The sequence below is a fragment of the Anopheles coustani genome, chromosome 2 (assembly GCF_943734705.1).
Source record: "Anopheles coustani chromosome 2, idAnoCousDA_361_x.2, whole genome shotgun sequence".
NCBI classification, from domain to species: domain Eukaryota; kingdom Metazoa; phylum Arthropoda; class Insecta; order Diptera; family Culicidae; genus Anopheles; species Anopheles coustani.
The window spans coordinates 91,878,659-91,891,131 of record NC_071289.1 but is presented as its reverse complement, the minus strand read 5'-3'; the positions used below and the strand labels follow the sequence as shown (position 1 = coordinate 91,891,131).

The 12,473-nt window shown below is 45.0% G+C and overlaps 1 protein-coding gene across 1 annotated transcript; it reads left to right on the top strand.

Annotated features, from left to right (window-relative positions):
- Positions 1-41: 41 nt before the first annotated feature.
- LOC131263765 (protein eiger) lies at positions 42-12,192 on the top strand. The gene is made up of 7 exons (XM_058266020.1): positions 42-200; positions 443-544; positions 9,060-9,556; positions 9,946-10,117; positions 10,208-10,354; positions 10,425-10,685; positions 11,273-12,192. The coding sequence occupies exons 1-7, from the start codon at positions 42-44 to the stop codon at positions 11,546-11,548; spliced, it is 1,614 nt and encodes a 537-aa protein (XP_058122003.1). The 3' UTR covers positions 11,549-12,192.
- Positions 12,193-12,473: the final 281 nt, after the last annotated feature.

Below are 12,473 nucleotides of genomic sequence, written 5' to 3'. Positions count from 1 at the left end.
TTGCTGACGGTCAATTAGTCGACATCCTTTACTGCTTCGTCATGACGGCGGAGTCGCTTAAACCGTTCCTCAATCTACCGAACGCCACGGCAGCGGATCTGAAAGCGCACTGTGAACAGAAGTCCAATGCAAAGCGTTGTCTAGTGGTGCTGGGATGCATTCTTATTGTTGCAGTCTGTGGCACATTGATCGGAGTACAGGTAAGTCAGCAGACCATACAACTCCCAACGGAAAATGTAGTTTCGTGATATAGAATATTCGATTATGCAAAATGGAGAAAGTGCTACAGAACACTTAAGGAATGCTGCTCCACATCAACTAATGTTTTAAAAACATCAACTTTTAGTTATAATTTATGGCATAACCATGAGTAAAGGAGTGGGAGTTTCCAATATATTTAAAATTGTTCATACCATCCCGAATAACCTCTCAATTTTCGCAGATTTGGCATTTGGGCCAAACAGCTGCCCTGCAGCGAGAAGTCGACGACCTCAAGCTTCAACTGCAACAGTACAATCGAGCTGGCGAATTCAACGACTACGAGGTAAGTGCAGCAGAATCACTACAAGTATAAATACCAACAAATGCCAGCGCCAATGGAGGGACAACGAGCGACATTCTGCAGTCAGCATTCCGCACATTGAAACGACATTTAATCTTCTCAAGGGGTCTACCCGCTTAAATTCGGGCCATCACAAAAAGTGAACAAATGGCCACCGGAGATGACCGGATGTGTACAATTCCAATGACTTGGGGGCTGTCTGGAAGAGCTAGATGTGAAGGGTAACTGTTTATCGACAACACCGTGGCGTCGGCGGCATACCGTAATCCGACCGCGACGCGTGGGTGCAAAAGACGATGTCTATTAAATCAAAGCTCTCCAAAAACTGTGAGCAAAAACCGGGAATGGCGTCCCAGCGGTGAGACTGTGTTTTGGTGGCGGCAACGACATAATGTGTTTAACTGGAGCAGCAGGGAATGTCTCGACGGTGTGATGTGTTTATGAAGATCACTTTACGGAAATCTGAGAACGTGCCTTTTATAGGCACAAGCTTTTTGCCTACCAACGAGGCATATGCTTTAGAATGCTGGGACCAGCGCGATTCGATTTGCAAAACTTTCAAACAACTTTCTGCCAATTATCGGACCGCTTAATGCTTGACCCATCTGCAGCTGACAGCAACCATTCGAGTCATGCTAGACCGAGCAGTCACGCAGCCCTCGTATCGGCGATAGTCTTCCAAGAAGCTGAACAAACCTACAATGCACCCACATGTGCCGATAGTTTGGAGGCGAATGGCAAAGCGTGCAAGTAATGAAAATTAAATTTCCGTCCCTTTGCTTGACCCTCAATGGCCTCACTGATGACACTGATAAATTCTTTTCACTCTGTGTTTTGGGCTGGTGACTCATTGGCTCCCGGTGTTTATATCAAATTTCCTGCACGGGAAATACCGGACCTCACTGGATCATCGGTGAAGGGCAAGAAGGGCTTCAAATGAACCTTCCCATTGCAGATGATTGCCGAAATGGCCTCTTTTCATTATGTGGATCATTCATGTGAACCATGACACATCATGATAAGGGTTTGAACATGGAAAAACATATGCTAGGTTGGTTTGCAAAACAGAGACACATTTTATCTTGGTTTCGTAGGTCAAAAAGATGTCATTCAATGGAGGAGGATGTTTTCGGTTTCAATTTAGTGGCGAATTCGATCGTAACGATTTCACTTTGTACTTTAACGCTTCGATAACTATTTGATAAATCATTTTAATGTCCTCTACCAACTCAACGCCTGCCGGACGATCCATGCTTGGATACGTGTGACCCTTTCACCGGTCTCCTCTGGGGCGACTATTAACGCGGTGAGATGTCTTCGTTTTACGAGGAATTTTAAGCAAAACAGCATCATAAAAATTTGATCTCAAAGTAACCAAATTTCCACCAAACAGGGGGAGAGGGTGAAGGAGGTTGAAATTTGAAACATACTACAAATCAGATCTGTTTATGACAGGATGTTTTGTCGTGCCGAATGGTCAAGCGCACCACCGGACGTGATTTATGTTCCGCTAGGACCCCAAAGGCCTAGCATGTACGCTGAAATGGGAAAGACATCATGGAAAAGCACATTTTTCTTTCTTCCAAACGAAAATAGCGCTCACCGCTGGGAAATTTTTAGCTCAAGGCGAATTCTTCTCAGTTTTTACAAGAGGTGGCTTCTCTTGAACAGCATCGATAGGTCGGATAGACAAATGATCAGTCAGAAGAAGGAATGAAAAATTTATCACTAGAAATTGATATCTATTACCGAAACATTCTGAGGGTCGACTGCTTACAAATCAAACTTGATGTCAAACATTTGAACAAACTTGTAGAACAACTTCTTGAATCTTGCCAAGGTTAACATTCAAGTGAAGGATAAACTCTGACAGAGAAAAACATGGAACCAATAAAATCCTACTTTACACCTTGCGTTAAGTTTTTCCCGGTACGCTTTAAAATTCTCCAAAAGAACTTTGTTTATAGTTGATTCCATCCTCCACACCGAGCGTGCGGTATTTATTCTGGGTAATTATCGACTCGTTTTAAAAGCCACCCCAATTGATTCCCTTGCTACGAGCAAGTTAAAACCCCTTTCTCCGACCCCATCCCAGGTCTTTTCCAGGATTTAAAACTGTCCATAAACACACGCCAAGCTGTTTACGAATGACTGAACCATAAACAATTTCGATAGCAAGTGCATGTTGTGCAGCAACACAAGTGCATTCGTACGACGAACAATTCGAACCGTGCCGCACATGGTTTGCTCCGGAAAATCTATTTTTGTCTCATTAATAAGAAGCATCCGCGAGTCGACTAAGTTGGAGAGAAAATACCTTACCATGAAACGTGTACTTTTTCAAAGTAAGTAATCACAATTTTCAAAGTAATATCAAAGCCAACAGTGAACAGAGAGTTGAACAAATTGAAGAAAAAATGACAAAATTTCGAGTCCATTAGCGCAAATTGTTGCCAAATGCTACTCATCGTCTTTGGTTACTTTGAGTTTTCCTTCCGCTGAATGGACGGAATTTAGTGAGACCTGATGGACGGGACGCCCTGGACCTACACGCTCGTGTCAGTGCCGGAGAATGGCAGTTTTATTAGTTCAACGTGGCCATTTGCCGTTGCTTTCATCATGTCGTCCGTTCTGCATCTTCCCTGCATGGTGGCTTTAAAATATATCGGTTCTAACGGCGTCCCACCCACTGGCGCTACAAATTAGAGGTTCCACAGGAGGCACCACCGTGAACGGAAGCGGAATACCGAGTGCGTATGTACATGTGTGACAGTATGTAAACATCATGCACCATTTGCGTCACCATTTACAGTTTTACCGCGCCGCGTTGTGTTTGTCCTTGACTTTGGCCAACGAATTCGAACCCCGCACATTTTAGCCGGTGTCATGGCGGTGCATCGTGTTCACACAAACGCACACACATACGCATGCACTCATGAAAGACCATCAATTAATTCTTTAGATGATCCGTCTTGATTTGTCGTCAAGTGGACTTAATCAAGCCGGATGGTGAAAATATAGATGATCTCGGCAATAACATCAATGGGAATAAGGAATAAATGTTCTTGTTTCTAAAATCATCCAAATTGAGCCGAACCGAAAGTGTAAACCAAAGTATAGAAAACGTTGGGAAGTGGCTCAGCAAACCATCGCCAATGGGGATTTCAATCGGAAGAATTCGATCGACATCAAATGTTGGTACAACCGACTTAATTTACATTGCATCCTATCTTACAGAAACGAGTACCGACGCCAGCTGGTCAATATGACCTTTTGCCGGTTTGTGGTAGTATTCAGAAGCTTCTGTACCAAGTGGAAAAGGAAAAGTTTAGTGAGCGAGGGAGCCTCGCAAGTCCAAGACCTACCCCTCGCCTCACCTATGGGTAAATGTTCACATCATTGTACGGTAATGGACGGAGAAACGACAAGGCGCCACCATTTGCTGATTGTCCTTATTGACAGTTCGTTTGTGTGTGTGTGTGTGTGTGTGCGGTGCAAACCCTCAGACCGCCCCACAAATGGGCCGTTTACTCGGTCCGGGCTTATCGGTCGGCCGGCAATCGAGTGCCGGACGCCAAATCGTGCCAGTTCTCGAGCCAAGTAATGACCATCTCTTCGTTTGAGTGGCACAAACATGGCACATTCTCTAATCAACCATCGGTTTGGGTTTGTTTTCGTGCCCGAGTGGGTTTTCTACCTCCTAAAAGGATACGGTGTGGTTATTCCGAAGTCAAAAGCGGGTGATTACGCCATATTCTAGTTGATCCCTTCGGTGAACGTGGGATTCAAAAGTCTTAATCTATGTTTTCTGCGTTTTGTAGAAGATATCGAGTTCTTAGTCTTCAAAATAATACTTAAAGTTTGAAGGAAAAAGTTTTTGAAGATTTTTTAACTAAAATTACCAAATTAATGAGTTTAAATACCATGGTTTGAAAGCCAAACAACGTTAAAATTATAGGCTCAACTAGTTGCTATCTATAAAGATGGATTAAAGAATGACATCAAAAACATGATTCAAATGCTTGTGAGTATCGAAAATGGCCTCGCTAGAGTCGCGCCACAAAACGCGTCACGCCGAAACCTTCGGGAGAAGGTCATCGCATGGTGCTCTACTCGACAACTAGATCCAATTATGAACTCGTGAACTACATCTTATGCTGTGATCCATTGGGTTGTCTGCAGAGTTGGACCTAATGAATCAAATAGTACGCTGAGAAGCAAACGGGGCTTTTTGATTCGCTCGCCGAATAACCCTTTAGAACTTTCGTGGCCAAATATGGCGGTACTAAAGCTGGTCACTCTTGCCACCGTTTGTCTGGGACTGACGTTGATTTATAACGCTTCCCTTTTTTCGTTTGGCGACACGCGGGTTCGAGGGATTCGATCTTCCAACGAACGTGACACACTGGGCCTTGCGGATGGGCAGGTTCGAAGATTGAAGGTGCTTCAGAGATCGAAGCGGTGTGATAGCGTCGGCGAGGCGTGAACCGATTGACACACTTGCCCCGCGTAACATTAACCATGCGCTCAGTGGAAACTATAACAAACAGTTGAGTTGCAGTGAACTGATTCTAACCTTCGCCCTGTAGACTTTTTCATGCGAATCATTTTCTTCTGAGTAAGAGTTATTAAATAAACACCGACACTCTCTATTGGTTACTCGTTCGGTGTTACACACGATCCTCAGATCACGCACAAGAAGCTCTTGGCGACGAACAGAGAGCAGAGGCGTTTACGCGTGTAAACAAACCCGTCAGAAACAGCTGTAGAGGTAAGGAGGCGGCAATCTATTTTCAACTATACTCGGCTCGGTTTCGCAGTGCATTAAACTTGTTAAGGAGGTGGATGTGGTGGCTTCTTACGCCGCTTTGCCATATTTGTTTCAAGGGAGGTTATTGAAAAAAATGAAACTGTTCTTGGTTTATGAGTTTATTTTTAACCGCAATTGGTGTGAAATTGACCCGGGAGTTATGAATGATGTGGATTTATTTTAAGACCACTTATGGCCACGACTTCTAGAAACGTTTATAACAGCGCGTCCACTTGAGTTGCTTCAATATTGTATACCGAATGTTAATAACCACTTTTTTCTGTTTGATTCTCGTCTTTTATTTGCAACTATCATTGACTCAACTTGTGGATTCATTCGCAAATGCTTAATCACACACACCGCATGCTGGGACAGGGTAGCGCCATGCGGCCGCGGCTTCTGCACGCTTCTATGCGCTCGAGGAGCATAAATAACCGAAGCGGGCGCCACTCGGTGTGACAAGTAACGATTCATAAACAAATTCACTCGCAGCGCGCCATCGGGCGGAAAGGAATGGGACGCCAACCGGACGTGAAAACGCCGATGCGATCACTTTTGCTACCCATTTGTACTACACAGAACCGAAAACACTGCCGGCCAGGAGGAGGTCCGGAGGGAACGGAAGCGATTGGGAAAACCGCAAGAACCAACTGCTTAACCACAAGTTGGAATTTGGGCGTTTATGGGTTTTTTCTTCCCTCACTCCTTCGGGTTGATTAACGGTTTCGGTCTCGTTTGAACCGCCCGATGATATGACCGCCGAAGGCAACAGGCAGCATCGAGGGTTGAGATAGTGGCTCGGCAAAAGACTCGCTATCATCTGGGCAGACGCCATATTGCTGCGGCCATCGGCTCGGCGAACCATTCTAGTTGTTACGGGGGAAAAGCAGGAACGTCACACAAGTCGGATAACAAACAACTTGCAAACACATTGTTTTTTTTTATTCCTCTCTGTATCTTGCTGACAGCCAGAAGGACAGAAAGTTTAGACAGAGAATTAACGAAAACAGCAGCAGCACGCGAAAACATTAAAATGGAAAGATTTATCGCTTCACCGCCACTCGCGCGGATCCGCTGCTCGCGAGCGCATATGTGCGATGTGGTTATTTTTTATTCATTAACATTTCCCCTCCCGCAACAGAGATGTCTTATTTTTAAACCCTTATGTCCGGCATGTGGGACTCCGGCCGGCGGATCCGGATATAAGGCAGCGCGGCGAAACGACGCAAACGCAACGCCATAGTTGTTGACGCTGGTCAATGAGTTTTTCTCATTCTCGGAGGAAACCGAGAAGCTGGCCGCGGAATTGATGGTGATGGCTGCGTTGTTTAAAGAGTTTTAATTGTTATGATAATTTTTATTGAAGCCACTCTTCAATCGCCTCCGATTTCACTAACTTCGGAGAAGGTCAGTGACGCGTCTGTGGTTCTCGTGGTTGCAAGGACGCAAGTGTGTCCATCGGGTTGAGTTATCGACCAACGGTTCGGAGGCGACAGGATGTATACAGTAAAAATTCAGTGCCTATTTTAAACCATAACGCTAATGCTTAATGATTTTAAGATGTTTCTGAACATTGTTCTTTCCATCTGTTAGGTTGGTGGAGTCATCTTTGCAAAGGGCGCGGTTAAAATTATGAACAGATTATGACTATAGATTGCCGCCATAACTGTTTTATGGCTATCAGTTTTGATATTTCGAACCATAATGTGCTGACGTGAAACATTTATGAATCATTTTACGGACAGGATTAATGCTCGACAGCACTAAAGAAAAGCGTAAATGTATTAGGATCCTTTATAAATACTTCTTCGAACAATCTAAGTGTTACTATGACAAAGATAATACAATACAAAAAAGCAAGTTCTCGAATTAAAGTAACGTTAGAATACGAACTAGGCTAAAACCATGCATTAACAGCTGCTTCATCGTCGGGCGAATCAACACCGAAAGCATTCCGGCCAGTTCCGGACTGGCGCCAGCCGCCTGTTGCTCGTCCGGAGCAGGCACTCATAAACAACATTCCTACATAAAATACCATTCACGCTATCCAGCTCTTTTATTTATGTCCCACTCACGGATGGACTCACGCCGATACGGTTCTTTTCGATCTTAAATAGAAGAAAACTCATTAGAGGAAGGATTTTTCTTTTCTTTTTGATTCATCAATTTAATGGTTTGCAACAGTTCCTTTACCTTCAGGTTTGCCCCATTTGTTTTTGCATTACAAGACTTTGCGTAACCCACGCAACTGTTCGTCTCAAGTTTAGCTTTCATCCACTTCTATTTTTTACTTTTTTACTATTTATGTGTTTTTTTATGTGACATAATCTACTAAGAAAATAAAAGGAAAACTATGACTTTTATAAAAACTAAATACTTTCAATAAACTAGCAAGAGTCGTGAATGAAAATCGTAATCGCATTCTTCTGGTATGGTGTTGGAATGGAAATCGATTTTTCGAACTCAATTATACTCAAACTCAGTACACTTCAGTTTCAGTTTGTGAAGAAAATGGAAGATTGTAGACGAGCAGAAATAATCGCAATAAGTAGTCGCGCCGGGAGCGAATGGTAAAAAATCGAACTCGGTTTATTTTTAGTCACATAATTTAATGCGAGTATATTTTAGCTCAAGAATACTTCAAGAAAGAACGAACGTTCCCCTAAGTTCAAGAAACTTCTCCCATTTTGATGACGCAGATGGTTCCACCTTGCATACAGAACCATGCGAAGCATAAACGACGAGGTCCCGACAAAAAAAAAAGAACAGAGTGGAATGGAGATGGCCCCGGGAGCCGATCGGACATCGTGCTGTCTATTAATTTCGCCTTTCGGTTATTCAAAATATTTGTAATTTACTCCACGATCATTCGGACCATGATTAATGCCGCGCGTGGGTGGCCAAGAAGATGCCGAAGAAGCGATCCCTTTCATCGTCTTGCGTTTTGATTTCCCTTTAATTCGTGTACCTCTTTGCCGGGATTAGAAAAATGAACCCCCTTATAAAAAAAACACTTTTCAGAAGAAAGAGCTGTTTATATTGCGCGAGAAAAATTGGCCTTAAAATATGGCGTCCGTTTCGAGAGGGAATTAACGTGAAGTGTGTCATTTATCATCTGGCAAAATTTTATCTCGTGCGCTATACGGTGAGTTCATTAACGGAGACACTGATGTATATTCTCATCCAAAGAACCATGTGTTCCAGGTGTATTTTCTTATGAAGCATACACTTCCAGCATCACGCACAGCTGTTCAAGTTTTCCCCAATTCTTGGCAGGTTATGAGGTGTTTATGATGTTTGGATTATTCTGTCAGTTTTACAATGTGTTATTTAAAACACAATATTTAGAGATTTTGTTTGTTATTTAAATTGACACAAAAAATAACATAACTGTTACTGCGACACTCACTTTACGTTTACACTTAAAAAGACATTTTATTCTAATGAATTACTAGTGATAGTGTTCCAACCATTATAACACTATACTTCTAACGAAACGAACCATTACGGTTCCGGTTGACAGTTTCTTCTAATGGTGACGCACCAAGGACAGGATTCGTCGAATAACGAGTTTGAATGTTGACTTTTTTTATTCGTGCTAACCTTTCTTGAACTGCTAATTATTTTACTTCTCCTTTTTCTCCTTCCTTTTCTCATCGTTAAACGCCACGCTTTGACGTCCTTCAGTTCGATAATGAACTGTTCGCTCATCCGGACGAGTACGATGCCGGATATGAGCCGGATCTAGACCTCGACCTTCCCGGCGAGCGGGAAGCAAGCGAGCTGCTCGAAAGTGGCCTCGCCAGCAGCGGTATGCTCGACGAGGACGACGACGACGAAGGGGCAGCCGGAAGGGATTACACACGCACCGGAGACGAGCAGGGTCGCAGCGAGGACGACGAAGACACCAACGGCGACGACGAAGAGTACGACGGGGACGACGGTACCCTTTACGAAGCCGAGGACATCAGCGTGACGGCGGTGGAGGCAGGAGGAAAACGTCGCGCCCGGTCCATTTCCGGCGTCACCCGGCAGGGGGTGCCGATTGTGGACGAACCGTACGTTCCGAGGCGTAACCGGACGCGCCAACCGCACCGAATCTTCGAGCAGCTGCGCCATCGACCGGTAGAGGTGGTCACTCCACCGACCTCGGGTGACATGTTTCGCTGGGACGAGGAGAGCAGGTAGGGAGCCATATAGTGTTGTGTGAATCAGATTCAAATTCAGATGAATCTTCATAAATCTTTGAAAAGAATCAATGAATCTGAATCTCCATGTTAGAGATTCATGAATCTCCACGACTCGGCTTTGCTAGAGCTTTAAAACAACCAGGAAGAAAATGAGAGGGCACCAAGTGGAGAAAAGTCATTTACCAGAAATGGGTTGAGGGCCCCCCTTTTTTTTTTTTTTGGTCGCATAATCCACGCCTCCCTAAAGAATCGTGGAGATTCGTGAATCGTGGAGAATCGTGAATCGTACAGGTTCATGAATCTCACGAATCGGATTCAAGATTCGATTCGTGAATCTCATTTCGAACCACTTCTTGCTCGTGGATCTCCACGTTCTATTGTAGATCAACACAAGCAGCACAGCGAACGGCAAGTTCCCAGCAGCAGGAGTACGGATCCATCAGCATTAGGCCTTTCCCGCAGGGATCGCATCATCGCCGGCATCATTACGACTCCAGCACACCGGTCCCAGCATACTCTTCTCCCGCCAGTCCACTTTATTATCCTTACAACGAGGTGAGTAGAATACTGTGAAACAATTTACCGAGGCATAGAACTTTCTCATTAATCTGAACTCATGGCTCATTGGTCTCCGTGATATTTCAGCTAAACACTGGCAATCCGACAAAGGCCCCGGCACAGATCATCAACCGAATGAGCCGCGTGCAGAGTACGAACGGCGAAAGCAGGCGAGAAAAGTCGCAACAGCAAACGAGATTTCCCAAGGTGATCAGCAATCCTGGCACACACAAGGTCGGTCCACTAAAAGGAAAGAAAGTTGCAGAATGAAAGAGGTACCAATAATTAACTCTCTCCCTAGCAGGAGCTAGTGCGTTCACCGGAAACTCGTGTGCGGATGCGGTACCGTAAGGCCGGCGGACAGCAGCACGCCTCGGAACCGCTGGCCAAAGGTGTCCACTTCGTCAAGCAGTACCTGTCCGGGATGCGTCACCAAAACAAACGCCACACGCACTGGACCTCGAAGGACAACGCGAACCGGCACGCGATTGAGTCGAACACGTTCCGCTTCGAGAACGACGATCTGATCGTGCAGGAACCGGGACTGTACTACATCTACGCGCAGGTGGGTGACCACGAAGGTCGGCTGAAATATTTCCATAATAGAAGTGGCGCGTGGGTGCCAGCATTCCACACGAAATTAATTGGGAAAATGTGCTGGGAAGGGAGGGTCGGATGGGTGTACAAACAAGGATGATTTTTGGGAATTTCCAGCATACGCGTTGTTGGGAAACACCGGCATGAATTTTTACAAATTTTTCACAGAAAATCTACGTCCTAAATAAACATAGATTCCAGAGATTAAAAATAGTTCAGGATATTCAGGAGTACCCTAAAGTGACATCTAGTTTATGAGCTTCAATTATGATTTGTTACACCTGGAAGATAATTTGATAAACTCAGCATTCTTCGAAGATTTCTTCATTTCTCAAAAATCTTTGCTGAAGTTTTCTAAATCTTATCATGAAGAAAAATGAGTATCACTTAATAATAATTATTACTCACGTGGGTACGGAAATGAAGGTGTTACCCAAAGTATGAAGAACTCACTTTCACTTGCTCCTAACTAACCTGTTGCATTGAGACCCACCCATTAGATAGACGACCTTGATAGTTAATCTGTTTATGCACTTCTGCTCCCTTCCTTGCTAGATAACGTACAGCAACGAGTTCGAAACGAACGGCTTCAGGGTGCTGGTCCAAAACCAGGTCCACCTATCCTGCACCGTGCACTCGAAGGGCGAAAACACCAACACCTGCTTCACGGCCGGCCTGGTGAAGGTGGAGTCCGCCGGAACCCGCATCCACGTTGAGGATGTCGACCCGCACCGGCAGCACGTCATGTACCCGGACAAGACGTTCTTCGGTGCGTTCAAGGTGGGTCGGCTGGCACCGCTGACGACTCAGCAGCAGCAGCACCAAGCGTAAACCCCCAGCACATATATACACTCGAAGCTGTATTGCATCGTACCTGTAGAAGTAGACGATGGTTGCCGGCCGGACCAGTAATCGGTTGCCGTGTTTATCTCATCCTTTGCGACGACCGTCGGCCGGTCGGCCGGTGACGAATAAGTGTATTTATTTCTCTCTTACTAAAACTCCCTAAACGTTAAGTTGAGCAACGTGTTTAATAACCAGTTTGTAGCTTGAAGTCGTACTGCAGTCGTCTTTGGAAAAGGAAAAGCGGCAATGGACAGTGATGCGATAACACAGGCATAGAAAAAGAGAACGCGAGAGTTGGCAGGACGAAGGAACGAAAAACCACAACATCAATTTCACATCTAATTGTTTGCACGGTCAAAGAAAACGGAAGCGCAACTGGCACGGAACGCAAACGGTTTGTGATATTTTTATAGTAAAACGTGCTCCTTCTTTGCCGCAAAAAGGAACGGGCGTTTGGAGGTGGAATTAAAGCGACGTGAAAGAGCATACTAAGCACGGAACGAGAAAAGGCGTAACGATCGATCGGCCGAAAGCTCTGTAACTCGATCGGCCCCTGCATTGCGATTGCTAAAAGTTGTTTGTACGAATGGCAAGTTTTCAAAATAAAGATGTACCATTTGAGGACGCCGAAAGAATGCTGATCGTTTTCCCGATGTGGGGGGCAGGGGCCCACAAACGTTCGGGACGGTAACGATGACGATAACGACCGTCTCCGGCGGACGACAAAGTGGTAAGGCGAAGAATTTGTCGTTTGATTCCACTCCGTTGAAGATTTTCACACGCTCCGGTTTTTCGCACGCGGCTCCGGTTTGCAAGTTTTTCGCATTCCTTCACGCCGCTAAAGGGAAACCCATTTTCTCCCGGTCACTCACACTCACATCCTCCACACACACGCATGCACAGCCTTTTA

Excerpts from the sequence above, each read along its gene's own strand:
- LOC131263765 (XM_058266020.1), top strand. The coding sequence starts at position 42 with ATGACGGCGGAGTCGCTTAAACCGTTCCTCAATCTACCGAACGCCACG. Across the intron at positions 201-442 it reads GCACATTGATCGGAGTACAG|ATTTGGCATTTGGGCCAAAC; the intron begins GTAAGTCAGCAG and ends CAATTTTCGCAG. Across the intron at positions 10,355-10,424 it reads GCAATCCTGGCACACACAAG|GAGCTAGTGCGTTCACCGGA; the intron begins GTCGGTCCACTA and ends TCTCCCTAGCAG.